At 33.8% G+C, this 26,729-nt stretch overlaps 4 protein-coding genes and 1 long non-coding RNA gene across 11 annotated transcripts; 2 read left to right on the top strand and 3 right to left on the bottom strand.

The window, feature by feature from the left end:
- Positions 1-1,590: 1,590 nt before the first annotated feature.
- Positions 1,591-5,868, bottom strand: LOC107907319 (uncharacterized). 4 transcript variants are annotated; one of them, XR_005913539.1, is made up of 4 exons: positions 5,373-5,868; positions 5,209-5,268; positions 4,993-5,119; positions 1,591-1,828 (listed from the first exon to the last, which is right to left on the bottom strand). XR_005913539.1 is itself a non-coding variant. In XM_041093030.1 (3 exons), the coding sequence occupies exons 1-3, from the start codon at positions 5,292-5,294 to the stop codon at positions 1,706-1,708; spliced, it is 336 nt and encodes a 111-aa protein (XP_040948964.1). In that variant the 5' UTR covers positions 5,295-5,868; the 3' UTR covers positions 1,591-1,705. The 4 variants fall into 4 exon arrangements, 1 of the variants encoding a protein (XP_040948964.1); XR_005913540.1 differs by lacking the exon at positions 1,591-1,828 and adding an exon at positions 3,152-4,790; XM_041093030.1 differs by having other exon boundaries at positions 5,209-5,868.
- Positions 5,869-6,631: 763 nt separating this feature from the next.
- Positions 6,632-8,026, top strand: LOC107907318 (uncharacterized). Its single transcript, XM_016834654.2, has 5 exons — positions 6,632-6,853; positions 6,963-7,015; positions 7,117-7,189; positions 7,491-7,558; positions 7,631-8,026. Exons 1-5 carry the CDS (start codon positions 6,787-6,789, stop codon positions 7,829-7,831), a joined length of 462 nt encoding a protein of 153 aa, XP_016690143.1. The 5' UTR covers positions 6,632-6,786; the 3' UTR covers positions 7,832-8,026.
- A 582-nt stretch (positions 8,027-8,608) lies between these two features.
- Positions 8,609-11,925, bottom strand: LOC107907317 (probable protein phosphatase 2C 27). The gene is made up of 4 exons (XM_016834653.2): positions 11,328-11,925; positions 10,432-10,632; positions 9,669-9,880; positions 8,609-9,436 (listed from the first exon to the last, which is right to left on the bottom strand). Exons 1-4 carry the CDS (start codon positions 11,502-11,504, stop codon positions 8,875-8,877), a joined length of 1,152 nt encoding a protein of 383 aa, XP_016690142.1. The 5' UTR covers positions 11,505-11,925; the 3' UTR covers positions 8,609-8,874.
- A 5,323-nt stretch (positions 11,926-17,248) lies between these two features.
- Positions 17,249-18,013, bottom strand: LOC121217438 (uncharacterized). Its single transcript, XR_005913536.1, has 2 exons — positions 17,886-18,013; positions 17,249-17,552 (listed from the first exon to the last, which is right to left on the bottom strand). It is a non-coding gene; the product is annotated as an uncharacterized lncRNA (long non-coding RNA).
- Positions 18,014-22,246: 4,233 nt separating this feature from the next.
- On the top strand, positions 22,247-26,559 carry LOC107944382 (protein PLASTID TRANSCRIPTIONALLY ACTIVE 14). 4 transcript variants are annotated; one of them, XM_041093021.1, is made up of 12 exons: positions 22,247-22,659; positions 22,758-22,895; positions 23,020-23,145; positions 23,306-23,434; positions 23,664-23,753; positions 23,864-24,014; positions 24,330-24,439; positions 24,697-24,768; positions 25,152-25,257; positions 25,349-25,546; positions 26,224-26,266; positions 26,370-26,559. In XM_041093021.1, exons 1-12 carry the CDS (start codon positions 22,450-22,452, stop codon positions 26,446-26,448), a joined length of 1,452 nt encoding a protein of 483 aa, XP_040948955.1. In that variant the 5' UTR covers positions 22,247-22,449; the 3' UTR covers positions 26,449-26,559. The 4 variants fall into 4 exon arrangements, with proteins under 4 accessions (XP_040948955.1, XP_040948957.1, XP_040948956.1 ...); XM_041093022.1 differs by having other exon boundaries at positions 22,281-22,659; positions 25,361-25,546; XM_041093023.1 differs by lacking the exon at positions 24,697-24,768 and having other exon boundaries at positions 22,249-22,659.
- Positions 26,560-26,729: the final 170 nt, after the last annotated feature.

The following is a 26,729-nucleotide window of genomic DNA, read 5'->3' as shown; positions in this document are numbered from 1 at the left end:
AGTTATCTTATTTGTCACATGTGTTTTCAGACCATTGTCCTTTGTTGCTTAATTCAAATTTTGGAAATCAACGTCTAAAGCAGTGGCATTTTAGATTTGAAGCAACGTGACTTTTGGAGGAATCATATGAAATAGATGTTAGTAGGATTTAGGCTAATAGTTTGGGTGATGTTCCAAGTAAAATAAAGGCGGTAGGAGTGGGCATTGATAAATGGTTCCAGAAAATTAAAAATCAAAAGTCTCTAATGAGGAAAGATTTGGAACAACAGTTGCTTAAATTGAATGAAGCTATTCCCACGGATGAAATATTGGGAGAAATTGTGGAGACTAAACTAGCGTTTAACATAGAAACAAATTTTTTTCATCAATCGGCAGCAGATCGTCGATGAAACAATAGGGTGGAGGAGATGGTGGATGGTGCGAGTAATATTCATAAGAGCAATTTTGATTTATTAGTGTTGGCCACAGATTATTTTAATAACTTATTTACATCGAAAGGTGTTGGAAATCCAAATTCTATTTTGGAAGGTGTCGAGCCATGTATATCTCAATTGATGAGTGTGGATCTTAAGAGGGATTTTACTTATGAAGAGTTGTGTTTGGCTTTAAAAGCTATGAGCCCTTTAAAAGCTTCTAGGGAGGACGGTTTAGGAGCAATTTTTTATCAAAGGTTTTGGCATATTGTGGGTAAAGAGGTGGTAGATTTTTTGCATTGAGACGTTGCATCGACTTCATAACATGGCTGAAATAAACAGTACAAGAATTGTCTTGATCCCAAAGGTTAGTTCGCCTTGTTTCATGACTCATTTTAGGCCTATTAGTCTTTGTAATATTTTATATAAAATTATTTCAAAGATGCTTGCGAATAGGCTTCAAAAGGTCCTTCATATTTGTATTGACGAAGCACAAAACACTTTTATTCTGGGAAGACTTATTACCGATGACATCATAGCAGTATATGAAATTTGCACTCAATGAAGAGAAAACGGGTAGGGAAAGAGGGATCATTTGCCTTAAAACTTGACATGAGTAAGGCATATGACCGGGTTGAATTGTTTTTTATGTAAGTTATGCTTCAAATGATGGGTTTCTCAGATCAGTGGGTTGAGAAAGTCATACGTTGTATGACATCGGTCTCTTACTCTGTGGTTATGAATGGGGAGGTGGGTAATTCATTTCTCCCGTCAAGGGGTTTTCTTCAAGGGGACCCTATTAGCCTCTAATTATTTCTTATTTATGGATAAGGTTTGTCTGCTCTTCTTCGAATGGTGGCTACAAGGGGTGTTGTAACACCCCTAACCTTCATTCGTTACCGGAACAGGGTTACAGAGCATTACCGAACTTTACAAATTAAATACGGACATTTTTTTACTTTTGTTTCACATATTAAGAATCAATTATATAACACTCATATTGTCCCTTAGATGGACCTTCGAGGCCCAATATTCACCTTTGAAGTGAATCGGGACTAAACCGAGTATTAAGGGAATTTTTCTCAAAATTTTAAAAATTTTCTTAGAAGTAGGGGACATATGCCCGTGTCTCTGCCCGTGTGAACGAAAATAGGTCATTTTACAAGCCATATTTCTCACCCAATTTTGTGTCTATCTAAAATCAACATTACTTATATCAACAAGCCATAATTAGTCATTCAAAACAAGCCAAAATAAGTGGCTAAACTCAACACACTACATATAAGCCATTATTAAACAAAATACCTATACATGCCATTATAACCAAAATCAAAACATTCAAAAATATTGATAGAACCAATGGATAGTGTGATATATCTCCGACAAGCTTCCAACCCAATCGAGCTTCCGATAACCTGAAAAGTAGAAGAAAACAAATACATAAACAATGAATACTTAGTAAGCTCGTATAAAATTTAATCATAATGCTTCTTTTTCAAATATGAAATTTATACTTATCAAGAATAATCTAATGTTGCTACCACAATACTCATGAAGTTATATTTAACAACTCACTAAGTGAATAAATCTACAGTATCACTTAGACATAATATTCCTAGCATAGTAGGATTTTAAATAACTTTAACTCTTTCAAAATTTCTTTATTTTCATTTGCGTTTCTTTACTTTCCACACTCATTCCATATGCATAACACACTAGTCATAAGCATATCATTCAACCATAGATACAAGCTAGTGCATTTAAACATAGACCATTTTCGAATTAATCACACGATAACTCATTTTATAAAAAATTGCATAACTAAAAACTTACTGCTTTTTCATGAGCACAAGTATATTTTCATTTGAGCACTTACCCTTTCAACGCATCATATGATAAACAGATTACCATTTAACCGGTAACTTGGCACTTGTCTAAGCGTCAACAACAATACTTGTTAGCATACTTGAACATATTTCATATAAATTCAACATTGATAAACTTATTTTATCAACATATCACACTTGAGTTTATTACTCATCATAACTTACATAGTTCCATGTATTAACATATCAAGATATTGATATATATATACATATCATGACACATATCATTCTCTTACTGTTTCTTTATATACATATATCATCCAAAATACTTTTAAATACCAATCAACATCTCAAATTCATCATTTAATAACTAAAATCATATAGATTCATCAATGGCAACATTCATAATCTTTAACAAAATCAAAAACTAGAGTAAGATTTAGTTGGACCTAATTGTAACAATCTCAAAAATATAAAAATTGCAAGAAACGAGTAAGAATTGAACTTACATGAAGCAAAATTGAAGAACCAGCTCAAGGAGCTCTCCTATGTCTGTTTTTGAACCGAACCGAAAATTGGGAGAAGAATAAAGAATTGCCTAGAAACTTTCTAATTTCACTTTTATTTTATTTTAATTTTAATGTAATTACAATTTTGCCATTAATGGCTTTATTTTAGTTTTTTCCATTTTATGTTGCCTCATCTTTTTATTTAGGCATAATTGCTATTTAGGCCTTATCTTTTTATTTAGGCATAATTGCTATTTAGGTCATTCTTTATTTATTAATCAAGTCATTTAGTCACTTTATTATTATAATTAGCAAGTTTTGCACCTTTTTCAGTTTAGTCCTTTTTAATTAATTAACTGTCGAAACGTTAAAATTTTTCAATGAAATTTAATACTACCTTAATGACACTCCGTAAATATTTATAAAAATATTTACGGCTCAGTTTATAGAAACAAGGTCCCGATACCTCATTTTTTAAAACCACTTGAACTAGGATTTTATCACTCGAATCTAATAATTCATTATAAGAACATAAATTACTAATTCAATTTTTTTTAAAACCATAATTGACTCGTAAATATTAAATAATAAAATTTACGAGCTTACTCACCGGATTTGGTGGCTCAAACCACTGTTTTTGACATCACTAAAAATCAGGCTGTTAAAGGTATTCTTAATGGTTTTTGTATAAACAGGCACATTCTTCGGGTTACCCACTTATTTTTCGCTGATTATAGCCTTATTTTTAGAGATGCAACAGTTGATGGGGTTAAAGCACTTAAAGAAAATTTAGAGGTTTATGCCCAGAGTTCGGGTCAAGAAATTAATTTCGACAAGTCTGGGGTCTTCTTCAACTCAAATATCAATCAGAATAAAAGAGAGGAGGTGTGTAGAATTTCGGGGGTTAACTGCATTAATCTAAAAAAATATCTCGGTCTTTCAGCAATGGTGGGGCATAATAAGAAGAGGGCTTTTAAGGAGCTTAAAGAGAGGTTAATCAAGAGGGTATCTAGTTGGAGCTCAAGATTACTTTCTATGGGTGGGAGTGAAGTTCTTATTAGAGTTGTGCTTCAGGCTATTCATTTTTATTCTATGAATTGTTTCTTGCTACCGTCGTCTGTTTGTAAAGAACTGAAAGTTGTCATAGCCCGTTTCTGGTGGCAAAAGAAAGCTAGAAGAAAAGGTCTTCATTGGTGTTCGTGGAAAGAGTTGTCTTTACCAAAAGAGGAGAGGGATGGGGTTTCGAGACTTGTCCAAGTTCAATATTGCACTACTAGCGAAGCAGGGTTGAAGCCTAATGGAAAACCCAGGATCGCTAACAGTGCGTTTACTTAGAGTAAAATATTTTAATGGATCAAATTTCATGGAGGCTTCTCTAGGAGCGAATCCATCGCTTGTATGGAAAAGTATCTGGTGTGTAAAAGGACTCTTAGGCTCTAGTTTGAAATGGAGGATTGGATCTAGAACATTTGTGTCAATATGGCAAGATTATTGGTTGCCAGGGAAATATCAACGACTTATTTCTATAGGCAGGGTGGCTGGAACGGAATTTGTGTCTGATTTGATTTTGTAAAATCCTAAGCGATGGAATATAGACCTCATTTATTCAACCTTTACAGTGGAAGAAGATTATCAAATTGCATTTGATTTTGCAGAATCCTAAGCGATGGAATAGAGACCTCATTTAATCAACCTTTACAGTGGAAGAAGCTTATCAAATTGTGAGTCTTCCTATTCCTATTACTAATCAATCTGATAAAGTAGTTTGGTCTAGCGAAAACTCAGGCATCTATTATGTGAAAAGCGGATATAAGATGTTATTGGATCCCCCAAATGTGAATTTAAATGAGCAAAAGTTATTCAAGCAAATATGGAGCTTAATGTGTCCTTTAAAAATTCGCATCTTAATCTGAAATTTGCGAAAAATTATGTGCCTACTTATCCGAACTTACATTTTAGGAGATTGATCACTGATAACAAATGTTCGCGTTGCTGATAGCTTTGTGAATCCTCTACCCATATTGTTCGTGATTGTTTGTTTGCTACACAAGTTTGGTCTAAATTAAATTTTCAGTGGCCGATTTCAATGGCAAATTTAAATTTTAATTAGTGGTTGAACTGGATTTTGGAGAATTCAGCCAGTAACAGAAAAGATTAGATTGCTATTACAATTTGGGCATTTTGGTTTTCTCGAAACAATTATGTCCATGAGAAAAAGAAGAAAAGTATAGAAGAAGTTGTTACCTTCACTAGGGGTTTTGGTATGGAATATCGGGGTAGCACATTGACTTTGAAACATCCTAAACCGCGATCCATGGTAAAATGGATGCCCCCTCCGTAAGGGTGGGTGAAAATTAATGTCGATGCGAGACTGTTTGTTGCAAAAAGACATGCAATTTCAAGTTTCATCATCAAAAATGATGAAGGCTTTATAATGGGTTCGGGGTTTAAAGGCATAACCTAGTTTGATCGGTGGTGATTGCTGAAGCGACTGCAGTATTGCATGGGCTCCAATTTGCACTGGATTTGGGATTCACAAACGTCATTCTTAAGAGTGATTCAAAGTTGGTTATTCAAAACATGCAACAAACAAGCGAAGATTACTCGAAATCCAGACCATTCACCTGGGATGCGAAAAATTTGGCGAGGAATTTTTCTTCTTGTCGATTTCAATTCGTTGTGTGAAAAGGAAATGGGGCAGCGCATGCAATGGCTATTGAAGGTTTGAAAACTAATGAAGATTCGTTCTGGGTTGAAAACGCGCCATTAAAAGTCTTGGAAGTGGCTGATTCTGATCGACGATTCAGTCGACCACCATAATTCCTTCTCTGTGAAGTTAATTAGGTTGAGAAACTTGGTAATCTGATTGTCTGTCTCAACTTGCTTCCTCTTCTGGTTGACTCTAGCCGTTTATTCTTTGGGGAGTTCAGATTTACAAAGAGCTTGGAAGAATGTAGAAATGAGAAGACGATTTCTTATTTTGGGGCCTGTTGCTTTTTTGGTTTTCTATTTTTTGTTTTCTTGTTATTTGATTTTTCCTTTCGTTTTTTCCTTTGGGGTTGTTGTAAACTTCTCTAATTTGGTCTTTTAAGCCCAAATATTAAACGGACTTTATTTTAAAAAAAAGTTTATCACTATTTTTACAAATTAAATATACTATTAAAATTAATATATATAATATTACAATAAATTATTTAGCGGTCACAATATATAAATTTAATTTACAATCTATATTCAATAATAAATAATTATAAATTAAGTTAGTATATAATAAAACAAAATTCCACACAACCCATTATTATGATATTTATATTTTAAAAGTAATTTCAAAATATTATTTATTTAGATTCAATATAATATTAATTATCATATTTTTAAAATTAAACTTATATTTTATTATATTTTATTTTTATAATCATAGAAACGTTATAAAGTTTATAAAAGAAATTTAAAAAATAATTTAATATAATTTAATACATACAACAAATTACTAGTTATATTATATTAAAATCACTAAACACTCAACAGTGGCGCACCTCCTTGGTTCTCCTAAAATTTATGGTCTGTCTTGGGTGTCATTTTGACACATAAAAATACAACATCTGTCCCCTTAAAGGCTTATAGGAGTCCCATGGTTAAAGTCCACTCCAAACAAGACCCACACACATAATATCCATAATTGAACAATGTGGTATTGGGGGTACCCAAAATAATCTGTCATTTTCTATAATTAATTCTATGTTGGAGACAAATAAAGGGTAAAAGTCAGTAATTTTCAACACAAAAGCAAAGGAAATGGAAAAGAAAAAATATCATTATTTTTTATGTGGGTCCTAAACGGCAATGTTGTAGTATATATAAAGGCAGGCAGTTCCAATGCAATAGAAATTCATCAGGAAAACTTGCATAATTTGCATTCAAAATTCCTTGTTCTTAATACAAAGGGGGGGAAAACCCATAAACTGAATCATAATTTTCTTTCTTTCATATTTGTTAACAATTTCTCTGCAATTCTACAAAAAAAAAAGCTTCCTGCAAATGAGGCCTTCCTGTTTAGAAGCAGTCTGTTTTCTGGTGTTGTTCATTTTCCTTTATAGTGTTGAAGGTAAATTTCCAACAGTGTTTTTCTCAGTAATTACACAACAGAGTCTCCTGTTTCTGTGTTGCTATTACATACCATTAAATTTCTGACATGTTTCTTTTTTCTCTTGAAGGGATTCGATTGGAGGGAAGTTTTAAATCATCAGGACATGATGTTAAATTGCATGTTAGTATCCATTTTCTTTTTTCCATGCATCAGTTCAAGATAATTTCCTTTCCACAATATTAAAGTCTTAAGCCTACTGTTGTGGGTTTTTTGTAATGCAGGAAGAAGCTTTGATGAAAATAAGTAATGGAGTTATGGGAGATGTCATTTTCTGCAAACAAGGGCAATGTAGAGGTACAAAGAAGATGACTGTGGCACTGGTTACCATGCATTCAATAAGATTACTGTGGACCTAGGAAGCATTACCCTCCCTTAGGATCAGTTTTCTTCAATATCTTTTAATTACTAGGGTTAGATAGTATCATTATTCCTTAAAAGAATCTCATAAGAACCAAGTCTCTCGCTACATTCTGACAAAAAAAGCTTTGTACCCTTTGAGTTGAATTTTTATTTATGGGGGCATATTGTGAAAGATCCAACTGACATGCACTACACCAGAATTTTCCTTTTCACCTTCAGTTTTTTTTTTTTGCAGGAAACAGTAGGAAACTTCTTACAGCAACTACTACTGCAACTACCACTGCATCTTCCACCAGTTCAAAGGTATAACTTTATATATATATATAGGGTTTTGAGTTTAGATATATATTATGTTGACATTATGTGCTTTTACAGAGCGAAGATGGTGGAGATTATAAGAAAGCTAACCCTACTACAAGAGTCAAATCAGGAAACCAAGAAAATGGTGAAAAGCAAGAGAAAGTTTCTGTTAGTTCGCCGACAAGTTCCGAACAACAGGACCAATACGCGGACATTATGGAGATAGCTGAAATGGACTATTCACCAGCCAAGAGAAAACCTCCAATACACAACTAAGAATGTATAGGTGGGAAAAAAAATCAAAGACAATATTAAAAAAAGAAGCAAAAGTTTTCCAGGAAAAAATAATTTAAAGGAATGGGAAATTTGACAGCTTTCCAGGAATGCTGCAGTTTTTTTAGGGTTAGAGAGAATGAGCTTTTTTTGTATATATAAATATTCTATAACTAATTATCATACTTATTTGTTAAACCATCGCTTTTGGTTATTGAGTAATGATGCACAGAAACTTAACAAGTAACAAAGGAAAACCTATGGATTTAAATTTTGGCAGACATGCATTAGTATGATATTGGTCTTAGATGTTAACAAGAGATATAAAAAAAAATGGGATGTCGACAGAATTTAATAAAAGTGCAGAAATGGGGGACCTAAGAACGAAAATTTAAAGAAGGCCAAAGTCTTTAAATGAAAGTAGGTATGGACATCGAGCCTTATCTGTAAAATAGACCCTTTGTGTGTTTTTTTCTTTTCTTTACTCAGTTAATGACCCACCCCATGGATTTTGGGCTAGACCCACCATGTTTCACTTATTGATTATAGTGTTCGAATGGTCAGTGGTCACTCTTACATGTGGGCTCACATGTTGTGGCCTCGAGAACTAAGATTTGAGTGGACCATGCAGATGAGTAAATGCTTTCTCGCTAGGTGGTGGTCTATCGGGACACTGTTTTTCGGTTCACTGCTGCGACCATTGATGGCTGTACATATTGAGTTGTTTCCCATATAATTTGCATAGTAGTTATTGGTCCCAAAGCAAAAAGGCAAACCAGCTTACAAAATGTCTATATTTAACACAATTGTTTCTGTTTACAACGAACAGTGCACAGATATACAAATCAATTCTGTTCCTCGAATTATCCTACAGCTTCAGTAGGAAGCTGGGAAATAGAATCTAAAATCTATCAAATTATGAACGATAATTCGATTCTTTTGGGTTTCGGTTGCTTGATGAATGCATATGCACAAGAAGATCATAATTCATACCTAGTTTTCTCTTTTATAAACTGCGTATTGAACGATGAACGGACATATAGAACTTATCCTTCTAAGAGGCATTTGAGACTTTGAAGCCCTTCGGCAGAAATGCTTCGCCTGAATCTTGCCCGTTGTATGATAGAAGGGAGAGGTGGCTCCAAGTGGAAACTCACTAAAACAACTGTTAAATTGTCTGTTGCTCCTCGTTTTATTGCTTCACCAACCATTTCTTTGCAGCATAACTTGACATCATTGTGCTCTTGGAGTCGCCTCCTTGTGAAATCTACGGCATTTTGGTTGGTAAAAACGTCCCATATTCCATCACTCCCGATGATCAAAAACTCATCTTCCTTGGTCAATGTTATCATTTTGAGTTCTGGTTCAGCACTTAGGGGTCCAATTCTCTCGCCCATTTCTTTCATGCCTTCGAGGTGCCAATTGCCTAATGCCCGAGTGACACCTAGTTGACCGTTAAGATAACCATCATCAATGAATCCACCCAGAGACTCAATTCGTCTCCTTTCTTTCATGCAACAGGGCCTATGATCCTTTGACATCTCTATGGCTGTTCCGCCCCGTGATAGTACAGCCCTAGAATCCCCAGCATTTGCAACAAGTAATGACCTGTAAAAGATTAAGATCATCCCTTTCAGACAAAGCAAAAACCTTACATGCTGATTTAAACATATAGAGAAAACAAATTACAAAAATGTCCAGACTATCGATTCACTTTTCCAAACTCGCATGCGTTGAATTGTGTAATCTCACCTCCCTCAACGTCTATCTTGGTTTGATCTCTTTCGAAGGAAGATAAAAGCACGATAAGGCCAACAAGAAAAGCTTTAGGAGTGCTTACCTCCCAAATATCATAGCAGTGAGAGCAGTAGTGCCAGAAGCCAGAGCAGACTCGAGAGAGCATGACTTTGCAAATGCAGCGTCCGTCTCCATGAATGACCTGGTGACTGCTTTCTCTATATCTAAGGGAAAATCAGCATCCTCAACAATAACTCTAGGCAAATGATCACAGACAAATTGAGATGCATCCTTGCCCCCGTGCCCATCAAAAACCTGTTCTTTTTTAAGTCAAAAAAGAGAATGCTTACGAGCTTCTAAATGAACAGGTTTTTGCAATTAAACAGAAAATAAACAACTCTGCATCAAATTTATCGTCCTTGCTTACAGTAGAGCTACAACTAACTATGTCAACAGTTCCAATCAGAATCAATCAATCATTACAAGAACTGAATCATAAATTTCACATGGTGGGACTCGGGCATAGGCACTACAGGTCCCAGGGCCTCAGCCTTTGCCAATGATGCCAAGGCTTCATTGGAAACTAAGTTCATAGCAGTAACTTTCAATCCTTTTGTTGGAAGCAACAGGTTCAAACATTTTATGAACATCTGGAAAACATAGTTTAAAATTAGGGAAGAAAATATGACTTCAGAGATGACAGTTTATTTGTTTTTCGAATTCGGTTAGTTGATGGACAGCACAAAGGTTCTAGCTCCATATTCTAAAATAAATTGCAAATACTCGAGAACAGATTACAGGTAGAGATATTTGAAAGTTTAACAGGACAGCATCTTAGAGAGAAAAAGGATTGTTTGCAAACTTACACCATAGAAGGAAACAGTATCTTCACTCATTAAATTTCGACCAAAATCCTTAGCCAAGTCTGCAATGCATACATGAGTATCCTCCATATAAGGACGACCACCAATGTCAGACCACTCTCCCGACCGAAGAGTGGGAATAAAATTTGTCAACAGGTCATGTTTTTTGTCTGTGGCAACTGTTTCCTCAGAAATACTTTCCAGCTGAATGAAACACAAATGAGAAACAAGACAATTAGTGAAATACCATAAAAGAAACAGCAGAAGCGTTGTCAATGGTAATAACCGGACCTACTCCTATCCAGATACAACTGAATAAAAGAAGAATATAGCCTTAAACAAAGAATAGCAATGTAATATCATGAATACCAATCTATAGAAAAAAGACAACACTATCTGAGTGCTAATAGCAAAACCCTACAAAATATAAAGCTAACTTGTGAAAATTCTTCAACTATATTGACAGTTAGACCCTGAATATCAAAGTTTATATACTATTGATCACAACCCCACTATTGTGTTATATTCAATGTTTAGAACGATGTCAGTTCCTGTCTCTCCTAATATAATCAGAATCCACTTCCAACACAGTCAGAAGCTGAATGTAAGTGAAAATATACAAACATGATTGATCATCAACCTGACCAAACTGAATATAAGTAGCTGATGCAACTTTTGTAATCCATCAAAACATGAAAAGTGCACATATACAGGGAAGAAGGTACAAAAAATTGGCTATTTTCCATAAAGCTTAATGCTGCCAAAAGCACATTTACTGGGACAAATTTCTCAACTTGAAGCAAAGGATTAACAAAAACAAGAAATACCCAAAACATAATCATAAGAAACTGTGTTATCAAAAGCAAAAATGATGCAGGAAATGAAGTTTGGGTACTTACTCTATTGCTGCCAGCTACCACGGCCAGGGGAAAGGGAGAGTCTTTGTGAACCCAATTCTCCATCTGGGTACTCAAGAAATCACCCCTAGAAAGTAAAGGCCAAGGCTTTTTGTTGGTACTGCCATCACCAAGGTCCTCCATTTCTTGGCTGACCTGTTCTATATCTTGAACACACATGGTACTATTGATGATAATAAAGGAAAGGAAAAGAAATGGTAAGCGTATCCAAAGTAACAGGAGGAAAACTAGACACAAATAGAGAAAAGAAAGTGAGAATCAAAAGAAAATTATGGAGTGGGGAGAACTGAGAAGATTCGTTGAGAGTATATAATTGGATTGGTTGCCACTTTCTTTCTTTTAAAAAATAAAAATAAAAACACCTTCTTCGTAATTATTATTATAATATAATAATTATAATGTGACTGAAATAAGAATTCCAGATTTTTATTATGAAAGCGTGGCTGAAAATCAGTTCCGTTGCAAATGGTTGTGTTTTTTCTTAACGCTTTCGTTTTCCCATAAACCCTTTTCTCCTTTTCAAATGTTGCCATCACCATCAACGGCACAGGAAATGTCCTCCCTCTAATATTGACCTGTCTCACCCTATTTTCTCCACTTAAATATAATATATATTCTGCAAGTCCATCTTGAACTTAAATATAATATGATGTTAAATGTTAATTTATTTTCTTTTCTTACTATGAAATTCATGCGTGTTTGCTAGGAAAGTGGAAGAAGAAGAAGTTCCAGGAAAAAGATATAAACGAGAGATTGTTTTTTAATGCAAAATTAATGATGATCATAAACAAAGTGAAAATGTTAAATCAAGGGATTTGTTTAATTTTAGTGGTGGTAGAATTATGACAAAAATAAAATTGAAAATGAAGTTTTTTTAGGCAACGATGATCCCAAGTGTTTAATTACAAGACAGGGAATAAGATAGGGAAAAGATGACGATGATGCAAAGAAAATGACGTTGGATTTTCTCTTTAATTGGCTTTTTTTTCCCATAAAGGGAGTGATACAAAAACTAAATAAAGAAAAAGAGAATATCTAGAGAGATTAAAAGAAACAAATCTGGTTTGAATATATTTTATGTTAAAAGGTTCAATGTTTGGTATGGACTATGGAGATAGTTGTCTTTGTAGGAATGGTCACTAACCAAAAGGTAGGTTCTTTTCTTAGCCCATCATACTTGGCTTTTCTGTATTCTTAAATCTCAAGAATCTTATTACCAACAATGGAAATTAAATTAACCAAAAGCTGACCCCACAATATTGCTTCCTCCACTTTTCTTTCTCGCTACAGTATCAATCTTATCCACCGCCTTTCATCTTCTTTCTATGCTGCCGTTCATCACCCGCATCGCCTTCAACTGTATCGGTAATTTGATCACCGTTCGGATCTTCGATTGGAGATTTTGAATGACAATATTTTAGTAGGAGCTCATGACAAAATTATGTGTTAGGGTCCATCTCTTTTCTCATTTATCCGCGTCAGGTTTGACTTAAAAAATAAATTTACTTACAACTAAATTAAGGTTCACTTAATTTTTAAGTTTTTTTTAATAATAATATTTTTGTCAATTACACATTACTTAATTGTTGCAATTGTAATTATGTCAATTAAATTAATGCTCATTAGACTTTTAAATGTTACTAACGCATATAATATAGTATTATATTTATCACTCAACATTTATATTTTTTTATCAATTTGACTCTTATTATTATTTTATTTAATTAAATTATATGATACAATATCTTTAAAGCCTCTTCCCATAATTCAAATGTATTTAAAACAATTATTGAAAAATAATGTATTAATTAAGTGAATTAATAACATGCATTAATCTTAAGTAGGCCTGCTCATGGGTTGGGCCACCCGGCCCTGCACGAAGGCCCACTCAAAAAGTGAGAGGGTTTGGGTTAAAATATAGGCTCGAAAAATGGACTTGGACAAAAAAATAAAACCCGTTTAAAAATTTGGTCGGGCCTTAGGTAAGGCATTTTTGGCTACGGCCAGGCCCGGCCCGAATTTACTAAAGGACAATTTTTTTAATATTAATTTCTTGTTGTTTTCTCCCTATTTTGCGACCATTTTTCTATTATATTGCTACTATTTTGTTATTATTATTTGGATATTGTATAAAACTTATTTTATTGTTAATTTTGTTATTATTTTAAAGACTTTTGTTAATTTTGTTATTATTTTAGAGGCATTTGCTTGTTAAGTTGCATCTATCAGTATACATATTTTTAATTTTTTTTTAAATTTGTTAGGAAATATTTATTTTGATGTTTTTAGTATTTTTGATGTATTATATATATTTTAAAATTATATAAAAAATAATATAGGCGGACTGGGTCAGGCCCGAACCTAACATACGGGCCTAAATTTTTAGTTGAACCCGATCCAACCCATGTACACCTCTAATCTTAAGCTATGATATTTATATTTTTCAACAATCTTTAGCTATGATTGCATAAAATCAGATACTAATACTATGTTTAATTTGATTGGGTGCAACAATTTGAGCCTCAAAACATATGTGACTCTAAAGAGTAGCTTAATTCTATGAAACCTCTTTCTTTCTTTTGCAAGATTTAATATGCTTTTCTCTTCCTTTTATTTGAAGCAATCTGAAGGAAAAAGTTAAAAAGAATAAAAGAAAAAGAAAGAAAGTAAAAGTTATTTCCAAATTAATTAGTTAAAAATATTGACCATAAATAAATTACGTAAGGTTGAAAATGACAAGGAATCTGTTTTGTTGGCCTGTACTTGTGGCAAGTTGTCCATAAGGCATTTCTTGCGTGTTAGTAATATTGATTTTTATAACATTTTTTTAAAATTTTAATTAAGAATAATTGTTATATTTAAAGTCGAATTCTGTGTCAATAAAAAAAAAATACCAACTGCCCTATTTTACTGATGGATAATTAAGCATGAATTAGTACAACTTTAATGGTCAAAAAAAGTGTTTTCTTAATAATGAGTTAGTAATTTTTATACACGAGACAATGTTAGTAAATAATTAAAAATAATTTTTATTTAAAGTTGTATTTTTAAAATTACAAAAGAATCTTAAAATAATAAAACATTTTAATTGGTGAATTTTTTAAATAAAATTGTGTATGGTGTGTTTTGTTATCAGAGTGATGACGGTCCAATTCCATTGATTCATAGAAAATATACATTTTATTTGTTTTCAAGAATAAAAAAAACCCGTATTATTAGACGGCAATAAGAACATTCAAAAATAGAATACAATTAGGCGCACCGTGTTTCTTTGTAAGTTTAACATTCACTTATTTGGCACTTGGCCTAAAAACAAAACCGAACATACAGAAAAAAGATAGAAGGAAAAAGAACCAAAAAAACTTGCACTTTCATAGACAGCATTTGTTGTTCCATACCTTTATATTTTAATATTCTTTTGATGCGTTAAATAAATATATAAAATTGAGATGCACATTAACTATTATCTTCTTACAATATTTGTTTAATTGTTTGATGCACAGTTTTCAACATTTTCTTATTTTATAAGTATAGTGATCTATTTTTAAATTATTTTTTTACTATTAGCATGTAAATTCTAAAAAATTCATACGATTTTTTTAAATATTTATATGTATATATGTTAGAAAAAGAAGGAAAATTTTTTAATTACTAAAAAGATTAAGCCGAATCCCAACTTGTATTAGTGGATACAAGAGCCGATCTATTAGTAATAAATAAGCCAAGCCCAATTACGAGCTTAAACCCAAATGGGCTACTTGGTCATATCCTCACCTTTAATCACAATTATTAATTTAACATTATTATTTGATGTCCAGGTGGTATTTTGTTTAAACACAAAATAAATAAAATTGATAATCAGCCATACCAGTAAAAGAAAAAGAGCAATTTAAGACAAATTAATCCTCATGCTCATGACAAATTAAGCAAAAATAAAAGTGCCCATATAAGCCATGGCCTCCATAACGTAGAAATTACATCTTTATTATTATTATAGTAGAAATAGGTTTTCTTAATTTATTACATAAGTACGGTACCCAGCCTAAGCTTACATAATATTGTATACACGGTATAAGGATCATGGACGAGGCTTGTGTGGCTCGGGATGATGACCTGGACCACCTGGTCCTGGCGGTGGCGCATGGGGGCCTGGCCCAGGAGGAGGAGCATGGCCTGGAGGAGGATGATCAGCATGTGGCGGACCTGGAGGCGGAGCATGGGGTTGCGGATGTGGGTGGTGGGGATGATGAGGATGGTGGGGGTCTGGTGGTGGTGGATTATGCATTTTTTCTCTTCTTTTCAAATTTCACCTTGTAGCTAGCTAGATTGTGTTACAAGGGAAGTTGTGAATTTATACTTGTAAGTGCCCCCCCCCTTAACCATGAAGGACTTTGCTTTTTAACTACAAGTCAAAGCCAAGTTTGATTTGCCGGTGGTGGTAGGTTTTCACCAAAAAAACATTCATGGAGTTCCCTGGATGGTCAAAAAAGTAAACAGCAGAAAGTCATTTGTTTTTTTGGTTGTATGTACGATGCAGTGCTTTGATGACACCTTTCTGTATAACATTATCTTCATCAACTGCTGCTATAAAAAAAAATGGGTGACAGGAAAATGTTTTAATCTCCCTCTACTATCCGTAAATTGTTTATTTAATTCCTTATAATTTAATTATTAATTTTAGTTTTATTTGTTCATATGTGTCATTGTAAAAAAAATTCTAAATTATTTTTTATAAGATGTTTATAAGTATCATAACCCTTTTCTCAACCTTTAAATAAGGGAATAAATACTATTCAACGCGCTCAAACTCAAATCTATATATTGGTAACAAGGCCAATGCCAACAAATTAAGACTCAATCGACTCTAATTTAATTATTTTTAGCTCTTATATATTTTTTAATATTTGAAATTTCAATCTTGACGAACAATAGTCATTAAAATATAATAGTTAGAGAAATATACGACATTGTAATTAATGAATTTAACAATAATTATTGTAATTAAGAGTGAATTTTTAAAATTTAAAAAAGTATAGTAAGTTTACTAATTATATAACTCATTCATATTCTTAGCCCAGTAGAATAACATTAGCGACTAAACTGTTTCAAATGAGGTTTTTTTTTAATATTAGATTTATTATAAGTTTTTAATATATTTACTTTTTTTATACAATGTCTAAAATTATCTATACTCCATCTTTAACCCTTAAATAGAAGGATAATGAGTTTTAGCGCACTTAAACCTACATTTTCCTGCACTGACACCAATACCAATCAAGTTAAGACTCAATCGACTTCAAATGAATTTTACTAATTTAAATAGTTGCCTAGTAGCATCCTGTGAATCTTGTTTTTATTTTCATTTCAATTAATTAAACTTTAAAATAATTTTTTTGGACAGCTATAACCGTACAAGTTAAAATTTACTCGAATTAGGCCATCAACATCTAAGAGTTTAGAAGAGTTTATTATATTTACTAATACTAACAAACATTGGCTGAAATTTTGTAAGAATTTCTATAGAAATTATCCCAAAATTTTCTCAATTGATAGAAGTTTGGATGAAACACAAGTCGGGCCATTTCGATGTAAAAGTTAACAGATAGGATGGGCTAAGTGTGACAGAGGCTGGCTATAGTGGGCTGGGCTGCCGGTTGCTAATTATTTTTGTATTTTTATGGTTTTCGTTTGTAATGTGTTTAATTGTTCATTATTCTAAGCTAATATGTTGACTTCATAAATTAATTCAGAGGTATGATGCTTTTTCCTTTCGCTTTGAACTTCTGTTCTCCTCAACTGTTATAGTGTTTCTTGGAATTTAAGGTTTCTTTTGTTGTTTGATCCTCTTTACAACGATTACAAACTATTTTTGAAATTTCAAAATAATAAATTAATGATGATAGTGCAAAATTTAAAATTTTAATGAATTGATAGAAAAATCGTGTAATCAGCCCAAATTGCCCGGGCCCTAAACAAACAACCCAAAAATAAAATAAAACAAAACAATTAGTAAAGTCCAGTCCATTTACAACATGCCCAAACGGCCCAAACCAAAACTCTAAAACCATAGGCGGCCCGATTGGCCCAAAACTAAACTCAGTGTCAGCAAAAAACTGAAACCCAAGCCTGCTGCCGCCGCACCTAGCCCCTGACAGCCCTGCCACCGCCACTGCAGCACCGCCCTCCACTTGCACCGCCCATTTGCACCTACAAAGATTAAAAGCAAGAAGTGACAGCATGCAAAATAGACTAAAAAATGTGTAAAAATTGGCTATAAAGCCATTTTGAACCGATTGTAATCTTTTTCTTCGGGGGGGGGGGTTTTTTTGTAAAATACAAAAACAGATTCAAGCATAAGAACAACAAGCAGCAAAGCAGATCGAAGAAAAAAAAAACAAAGGGAAACGTGAGAAGGTCATTTTTTTCTTTATTTTTCCAGTTTCGAAACTGCTCCTATTCAAAAAATTTTATTTTCCTTTTATTTAAAAAACTATACATATATAATATAAAAAAAGAGAGAAAAAAAGGACGGAAACTAACCTGGGGGCCTCCGACCACCTTACACGATGGCGCCACGGCGGCTCCATTCGCCGGATACTGGGCAGTGCCCAGAGAAAACCAGAGAGGGGGATAGAGTTTTAAGGTTTTTTTTTTTTTCTGAACAAAGGGCGAAATGATTTTTGTCAACTGACTTAAATAGGTTTCTAAAACGGCGCCGTTTTAAGCAGGCCTCTCAGGCACCAAAACGTCATCGTTTTGTGTCTAACCCGCGCGCCAACCCGACCCGCTACTAGGATCCGCTTTTTTGAATGGAAGGGCTAACTGCGTTTTTAACCCTTCCGCTTTTTAATTGTTTGCAATCAAGTTTCTTCTATTTTTTAATTTTGCCTTATAATTTGTTTCTGCTTTCAATTTGGTCCACCTCGAAGCTGTGCGTTTTGGAGGGTGGGGATTATTTCTCCTTCGGTCCCTTCTTGTTATTCGCGCGTTCAAATTGGTCCTTTTCCGTCTTATTTATTTCTGATTTGCCCCAAACTTCTGTTTTAAAGTTCAATTTGGCCCATTTGTTATTTTTGCTATTTTATTATTAAATCAATTAATTTAATATTATTATTACTATTATTATTTTATATTTTTTATTTATTTACTTGTTATTATTATATTATTAAATTAATTAATTTGCATTATTATTACTATTATTATTATTATATTTCTCTTATATTTACCATCTATTTATTTATATCCTCTTATATAATTTTAAAATTTTAGATTATTTTTATTATTTTTATTAATATCATCGTCATTATTATTAATATTATTATTCTTAAATTGCTTTATACAATATTTATTTATATAATATTAAGTCTTTAGTTTTAAATTTTAGTTCGTTATCCTTATTATTTGTTTTTTTATTTTTGGTTTGTTTATTTTATTTTATTTTATTTTATTTTCGTTCTTTATATTGTTGTTCACATTAATGTATTTTTTGTTATTCTGCTATGCATATTAGCACCGTAATTTATTTCACATTTTACTACAAAATTGTGTTACATTTTACTTGATACATTAAAAATGTTGTTCTAAATAAGCAATATTTCGTATTTCTGAATTCAAAAAGTTTTTTCCTAACTTACGGGGTTTCGATTTTCTCGATAAATCCGAATACACGAATCCTTTTTTAACATAAATTTTTTAATCATCTCGGAATTAATAAAAAATCGTGTTCTAACTTACGAAATATGATTCTTTTTTTTTAATTAAGATATCGCATATCCTTTAAAATAATAAAACTTTCGGTGTTTATTCTCATTTTGGTGATTTAAGATATTGTGTCCTAACTTACGGGACATAATTCTTTTTTTCAATTAACGTGAAATATGCCATTTTCTAAAAAAAAATTCAATTAAGCAAATTTAACAAAGGATCATATTTTAATTCTCTTCAAAGTTTTTAATTTTCGACACTAAGACACTAATTAATCAATTAGGTATCAATTTTGGGCATTTCGAGGGTGCTAATCCTTCCTCGTACGTAACCGACTCACGAACCTGTTTATTCTGAATTCTGTAAACCGAAATCGTTGTTTTAATAAATCAAACCATTTATTAAAAAACAACCATTTTTCGAGGTGACCCGATCCCACCTCATCAAAAAGGATTGGTGGCGACTCTCATGTTTGTTTTTGTTTTCAAAATTAAAATTGACCCCTTGTAAAAAAATTGGTTTCGACAAATAGTATTGATATAAAAGTTAGATTTTATTTATATCTATCCATTGCTAACTTCAGATTGAAACTAGTGGTTTTGATTCTAACAGTGACTATGTTGACATTTTCTTTTTCACTACACTTAAGTTAATTTTGGCAATTTATCTTATTTCCTTCCATACACAAGTCTCATCTACATTCATGTTTTCTTATTTTAATTTATTTCATTTTATTATGTTAATGTTCACTTTTTATTTTTAGATAATTCTCTTAATGTTAATGCATTATATTATCATTTATCTTTCAATTGATTTCATTATATTCTTCAAATGTTCATTATATGCCTACAACGAAAGGTAGTGTCTCTTTAATATATATAAGTCTTATCCTCCATAACCTAGAAAATATATCAAACATGCTACTTTATTTTATTAAATTATTTTAGTAGAAATAGTTTTTATCAATTTATTACATAAATAACACGAAACTGGTGAAAGAGTCGCTCAAGTACCAAGCTAAGGTTCACATTGTATTGGATATGCAGTGTGGTGTCATGGACGAGGCTTGTGTGGCTCAGGAGGATGACCTAGACCTGGTAGTGGTGCATGGGGACCTGGCCTTGGAGGAGGAGCGTGGCCTGGATGAGGATGACCAATATGTGGTTGACTTGGAAGATGACCTGGTTCTGGTGGTGGCGTATGGGGACTTGGTCCTGGAGGAGGAGCATGGCCTGGATGAGAATGCTCAGCATGTGATGCACCTGGAGGATGTCCAGGTCTTGGTGGTGGCACATGGGGACCTGGCCCTGGAGGGGGAGCATGGTCTGGATGAAGATGATCATTATGTGGTGGGCTTGGAGGATGACCTGGTCCTAACGGTGGCGCATGGGGATCTAGCCTTGGAGGAGGATGCTCAACATGTGGTGGACTTGGAGGATGCTCATGTAGTGGACCTGGAGGATGACCTGGTCTTGGTGGTGGCGCATAGAGACTTGGCCTTGGAGGAGGATGCTCGGCATGTGGTGGACTTGGAGGATGACCAGGTCCTGGTGGTGGCGCTTGAGGACTTGGCCTTGGAGGAGGAGCATAGCCTGGATGAGGATGCTCATGTATTGAACCCAGAGGATGACTTGGTCCTAGTGGTGGCGCATGAAGACCTGGCCTTGGAGGAGGAGCATGATCTAAATGAGGGTGATTAGTATGTGGTGGACCTGGAGCCGAAGCATGGGGTGGCGATTGCGGGTGGTGGGATTGGTGAGGATGATGGGCGTCTGCAGGTGGTGGAGGATGATGCATTTTTCTTCTTTTCAATTTTCACCTTATAGCTAGTAACTCCTTACTAATGAACTTGTGAATTTATACATGTAAGTGCGCCAAGTATATAGATCACTTAATCTTAACCATGAAGGAAAATTTTCCTCAACTACAAGTCTGAGCCGCGTTTGACTTACTGCTAGGTTTTCACCTAAAATGAAATCCATGGAGTTTTCTCGATGAACTGCAGAAGGCTCTTAAGCGTAAGGCAATTGTTTATCAATTATATGCACGACATAATGCTTTGATGATTAATTATCTTCATCAAGTGCTGTTCTAGGTAACGAGTGACAGAAATAAATTAAAATCTTATAATTTTATAACATTATATGATCAGACAGAACACAATCACATTATACCCCCTAAATTCCCATACACCCTCAATTAACAATGGAAATAAAAAATTGAGAAATATAATACGGTTAGTTTTTATAAATGAACTCTGTCAATTTTGAAGATAATTAATAAAAAAATACTTTAATACTTTATTTTAGACAACAGTTATACCCTTTATTTTATTTGAATGTTAAAATTGAATATTTTTGGTTGTTTTTCAACTAGGTCATGACGACACCAGCATAATGAACAGATTCTAGCAATAATATGGATAGATAAACATAATAGAAAAGAGGTAACTCAAATAAAATAAGAAGATTAATTAATTATCCCAAAAACAATTCAATACAACAGAAATTCTTTTGGACCATAACTGCTACCCATTCATGGTCCATTACCATATTAATAGCAACTCAGATCCTATAAATAATTTCTCCTTTTCCTGATTTTCACACTATATGATAATAAGTTTCAAATGGCTGACAAGCATGTGGTCTGTTGGTGAAGCATCAAATTTGGTAAGCAAAAAAAAAACAAAAAAAAGTTTCAAATGAATGGTGGCCTAGTAGTATTATATCAACCTCTTCTTGTTTTGTTAAAATTAATTCAACTTTAAAATATTCAATTTTATCCCAAAACTATTACTAACAATGTCAAATTAAATATTCGAGCCGATTGAGTCTTAGTTCAATTGATATGTGCATTGTTATTAATGCAAGAGGATGTCGGTTTGGATGCGCTAAAGCGTATTATTCTCTTATTTATGGATTGGGGAGAGACTATGTACAATTCTAGACATTATGTCAAAAAGAATAGATATGATCAAAATTATTGTTAAAAAAATTGAAATTGAGCTTGAATATCTGGATTTCTAAAAATCGATAGAAAATATCCCATTTTTTCTGTTTAAAAGAAAAATGGATCAAAGCTTGTAAGAAACGAAAATCAGGCCTTTTGAAGATGCAAGTTAACAGATAGGATGGGCCATGCGTGACTGAGGCTGGTTATGATGGGCTGGGCTACCATTTGTGCCACCCCTTCGCACTATGCTCTAGCCTGGTCTCTGGTTGCGAGCGGATAACGTTTTGTAATGGCTTTTTCTTTTCGAGTTTTTAAGAGTTAGAATTGATCTTCTTGTCCTAAGAACGAAAGGAAATTATCAGTACCGGAGTAGTACAGTGCCAGTGATGCAATCATGGTTCCATTTTGAACTCCAATAGACTCACTTTCCTGTAGTCTCCAAAGTCCAATGGCGGCCTCATTTGTTCCCCTTCATCATGTCAGTGGGTGCTTCACCTATGCTTGTCCAGAAAGAGAATATCGTCGTACTCATTTTCATAGTCATGGGTGGTCACCAGCACCAGCGACCAAGTATCGTTTGAGACCCATTAATGCTTCGGTTGGAACTCCTTCGTTTCCACTCTTTCAGCCTACCCCAGTTCAAGAATCTCCTTCTCAGGTATATGCTCATGGCTTATCAATTCACTCTTCCTATTACTTTTTTTTTTCCGTTTTGGGTTTTTAAAACCATTCAGTTGCTTTTGTTTTCCTTTATAGTTGGAGCCTGCGGACCCTGATTTCTACAAGATAGGTTATGTTCGAAGTATGAGAGCTTATGGAATTGAGTTTAAGGAAGGTCCTGATGGTTTTGGAGTCTATGCCTCCAAAGATGTTGAACCTCTTCGTCGTGCTAGAGTCTGTTTCACTTTTGTCATTTGCTTCTAAATTCTCACTGTAACCCTTTTCTACCATATATTCTCTTCCTATGATATCTGTGTGTATGTGTTGGTAACTATGCTTTCAATACTTGACTGAACAGGTAATTATGGAAATACCTTTGGAATTGATGTTGACAATAAGGCAGAAGTTGCCATGGATGTTCTTCCCGGATATAGTGCCACTAGGTCATCCCATATTTGATATCAAAAACTCAACCAATCCTGAGGTAATTCGAATTTTCCTTTATATGAAAGACTTAAATTATCATTTCAAGTTTTCTGCATTTATTGTTCAAATTTGGTGAATTCACTAGCACACTATTTGATTTGTACTATAACACTAATTGCGCTGTTCTTCAATGTAATTCATGGCGTCTTTCTTGGCAGACAGATTGGGATCTGAGATTGGCATGCCTTCTCTTGTATGCATTTGATAAGGAGGATAACTTTTGGCAACTATATGGAGACTTCTTACCTAGTGCTGATGAGTGCACTAGCTTGCTTCTTGCTACTGAGGTGTGTGTATTTTCTTGCTTTTTACTTTATTTCGAGTTCCCTTTTATGTTTTGCTAAATTACAGTTTTTGTCTTTGATGAATTAATGGTGGGAGTGATATATCTTAATGATATCATTAAAGCATTGGTTATGGTTGTTAAATGGCAAAGGATTGGGATTTTAGCATAATTCTAAGAGTAACTATGTGGGAAGCAACTTCTTGTACTCACAGCTTGCTCAATCCTTGCAGGACGACCTCTCACAGCTGCAGGATCCTGATCTTGTTTCAACTATGAAAAATCAACAATTAAGAGCCTTAGAATTTTGGGAAAAGAACTGGGTATAAGCAACCCATCTATCATTATGACAATAAACATTTTACCTCTCGTTTCTTCAAAGAAGTTCTTGCTCACTCTAATATGACTTGTTTGTGTGCTTAACGTCGCTCAGCATTCCGGTGTTCCTCTGAAAATAAAGCGCCTTGCTCGTGATCCTGAGAGATTCATTTGGGCTGTTAGCATTGCACAGTCACGATGCATTAACATGCAAGTTAGGATCGGTGCACTAGTTCAAGATGCAAATATGCTAATTCCCTATGCTGGTCTGGTGATCTTGCTGCACGGGGCTCCTCTATTTTTCATTTCTATGCCTTCTTGTCTATGATGGCTGGTCAAAAAGTTAAAAGTAATGCAGGGCTTGACAAGATTTTTTGTTTTTCTTATAGACCATTCCTTTCAACTGTTTCTCCTTCATTTATTGTCTTTTTCGACCAAAGCTTTGGCCTGTTTTGGCATCACTAATACCTCCCTGCCTTATCTACAAATTGACTGCCATCATATTTCCTTTAAGTTATTATTTCTCTTACTTATCTAATATTTTAATATGCTTTTTGATGTGTATCCATTTGTCAGCGCAGACATGCTAAATCATTCATTTCAGCCAAACTGTTTTCTCCATTGGCGTTTTAAGGATCGCATGGTTGAGGTGATGATAAACGCTGGACAAAGGATTAGAAAAGGAGAGGAGGTATTGTTATTCCATATTCTCTTTAAATTCTAATGTTGTTCAAGTGAATTTTCAACATCAAGGGGCGGTCCAACCATCGTTTATTTGTAGTCTTTTTGGTCTCTTTGTAGCTATTGGAGCATTTAGTTTGTAATAAAGTTTAGCCTGCTTTGTGTTGTCTTTGCTGTTTGCCTTTTAAAGCCATCAACCATGTTAGATCCTAAGTGTTTTTTATTAACATTATGGGATATGTATCTACAATTCCATAATGTTAACAGATGACCATCAATTACATGAATGGACAGCAAAATCAGATGCTCATGCAACGATATGGATTCTCATCATCTGTGGTAATTAGCTTCAACTTTTAGGGTGTGCTTGGTTAGGTGCAAAAGTGGAGGGATGGAGGATGGAGTGGAAAAGTGGAAGGAAAATAAATTTTGAGTGTGCTTGGTTTGAAAGAAAAGTGAGAGAAAAGAAAATGGGAGGGATGACCATTTTCTATCGCATAAAAACCAATCCTTCCAAATTGGAAAAATAAGAGGAGAGAAAATGAAGAGATTGTGAAAGAAAAATTATATTTTCTATCCTTCTAGTTTTCTACCCCTTCAGTTTTCCATCTTTCCAATTTTCTTTCCATCCTACCAAGCAAAGCCTTAATCCTCAATATAAATATTTAAATCTTCTTCTTCTTTTTTTTTAACCTGACTTAGTCAAGGCCTGAACATTGCAGAATCCTTGGGATTCAATACCATTCTCCGGCAACGCACATGTTCACTTGGACTCTTTCTTGTCGGTCTTCAATATATCTGGTCTCCCTGGAGAGTATTATCATAACAGTATGAGTAGTTTTAACTTTTCAGAACTTCTCAAATGATAATGTTAATATTTTCTACAAAATTCAGCACCTTATATTCACAAAACATTCAGGTCAGTTAGCAGATAAAGGAGATAATTTTGTTGACGGGGCAGTCATAGCTGCTGCAAGAACATTGCCCACATGGTCAGATGGCGATGTTCCGCTGATCCCTAGCATGGAAAGGAAAGCTGTGAAGGAGTTACAAGAAGAATGTCAGCAGTTGCTTGCACAGTTTCCTACAACTTCCGCGCAAGACCAAAAATTACTAGGTGAACATTTTATCTATCTTAGTGGATAGAATTAACATTCTTTCCTACACGATCTAAAATTAGATTAGAATGCTCAGGTTACCAACAGAATTGAACTGGTTGGTCGGTAGTCTTAAAGTTTGCAGAGTCCTAATTCCTTCAAACATAAAGTGCTAAGATAATTTCATGGTTGAAGTACAGTTTAAACTAGGTAAAAGTATAATGGAGGCCCTAGTATTAGGAGTTGGATTACATTTTGCCCTCTCTACTAAAAAATAAACAAATTAATCCTTGTCGGTTAAATCAAAAAGCAAATTGATACTTCTATTAAAAATTCTGTTCATTCTTACGGTTATAAACTAGTCTTGTACATTAGCATGAGGTACATATGGCACATCATGTGTCATTGTCCGGTTATTTTGTCAGTCACGTCATTTTTTAACAGTATAAATGAATAAAAATTTTAACAGAAAATTCACTCTTTGATCTAATATACAGAGACTATTTTGCCTATTTTTTGAGTAGAGGCAAAATGCAATCTGACTCCTAGTACCGTCCATAGTACTTTTACCATTTAAACTGGCACTATGAACAACTTCTATTGTTTATTACTGTAAATTCAAAAATCTGCTACTTATCAACTAGAACATGAGCCATGGTCTGATATATTTGATTTTTGATTCATTTTACAACTACAGAATCTATGCCAGAAGCAAGGAGGACACTTGAAACAGCAATCAAGTATGTGATTCTGACATAACATACCTTTTCCTCTCATGCATTAAGGTTTTAATTCTTAATTACAGTCCGAGTTGAAGTCTCTCTTACCTTTTTACATATTCAGGTACAGATTGCACCGGAAACTATTCATCGAGAAGGTTATCGAGGCATTGGACATCTATCAAGAGCGTATATTGTTGTAGATTAGTTTTTAACTCGATAGGATTTTAGACAGTTTACTATTGAACTCTTATAGGATGTTTGATACGATGGAATGTTATCATTTTTCAATAAATTTAACAAAAATTAGTTTATTTTCTTTCGAATGTAACTGAGTTATTTCCCATAAGTAATGGGATTTTTTTCCTTAAAAAGTTGCTTTCTTGAAAAGTAAAAAAAGTTTGGTAGGACAAAATTAACCTTTTTTTTATTTGTATTGAAGTATTAATTAACCTTAATTTTAGTGAGATTAAAATATTTACAT

Source organism: Gossypium hirsutum, chromosome D05 (genome assembly GCF_007990345.1).
Source record: "Gossypium hirsutum isolate 1008001.06 chromosome D05, Gossypium_hirsutum_v2.1, whole genome shotgun sequence".
Classification (NCBI taxonomy): Eukaryota; Viridiplantae; Streptophyta; class Magnoliopsida; order Malvales; family Malvaceae; genus Gossypium; species Gossypium hirsutum.
Note: the sequence above shows the minus strand (reverse complement) of the source record. Positions and strands in the feature narration are given on the sequence as shown.

Excerpts from the sequence above, each read along its gene's own strand:
- LOC107907319 (XM_041093030.1), bottom strand. The coding sequence starts at position 5,294 with ATGACGTTTGTGAATCCCAAATCCAGTGCAAATTGGAGCCCATGCAAT. Across the intron at positions 5,120-5,208 it reads ATCACCACCGATCAAACTAG|TCTCGCATCGACATTAATTT; the intron begins GTTATGCCTTTA and ends TGCAACAAACAG. Across the intron at positions 1,829-4,992 it reads TACCAAAACCCCTAGTGAAG|GTTATCGGAAGCTCGATTGG; the intron begins GTAACAACTTCT and ends TCTACTTTTCAG.
- LOC107907318 (XM_016834654.2), top strand. The coding sequence starts at position 6,787 with ATGAGGCCTTCCTGTTTAGAAGCAGTCTGTTTTCTGGTGTTGTTCATT. Across the intron at positions 6,854-6,962 it reads TTTCCTTTATAGTGTTGAAG|GGATTCGATTGGAGGGAAGT; the intron begins GTAAATTTCCAA and ends TTTCTCTTGAAG. Across the intron at positions 7,016-7,116 it reads GACATGATGTTAAATTGCAT|GAAGAAGCTTTGATGAAAAT; the intron begins GTTAGTATCCAT and ends TTTGTAATGCAG.
- LOC107907317 (XM_016834653.2), bottom strand. The coding sequence starts at position 11,504 with ATGTGTGTTCAAGATATAGAACAGGTCAGCCAAGAAATGGAGGACCTT. Across the intron at positions 10,633-11,327 it reads TGGTAGCTGGCAGCAATAGA|CTGGAAAGTATTTCTGAGGA; the intron begins GTAAGTACCCAA and ends TGTTTCATTCAG. Across the intron at positions 9,881-10,431 it reads ATACTGTTTCCTTCTATGGT|GTTTTTGATGGGCACGGGGG; the intron begins GTAAGTTTGCAA and ends AAAAAAGAACAG.
- LOC107944382 (XM_041093021.1), top strand. The coding sequence starts at position 22,450 with ATGGCGGCCTCATTTGTTCCCCTTCATCATGTCAGTGGGTGCTTCACC. Across the intron at positions 23,754-23,863 it reads AATTTTGGGAAAAGAACTGG|CATTCCGGTGTTCCTCTGAA; the intron begins GTATAAGCAACC and ends AACGTCGCTCAG. Across the intron at positions 24,769-25,151 it reads ATGGATTCTCATCATCTGTG|AATCCTTGGGATTCAATACC; the intron begins GTAATTAGCTTC and ends TGAACATTGCAG.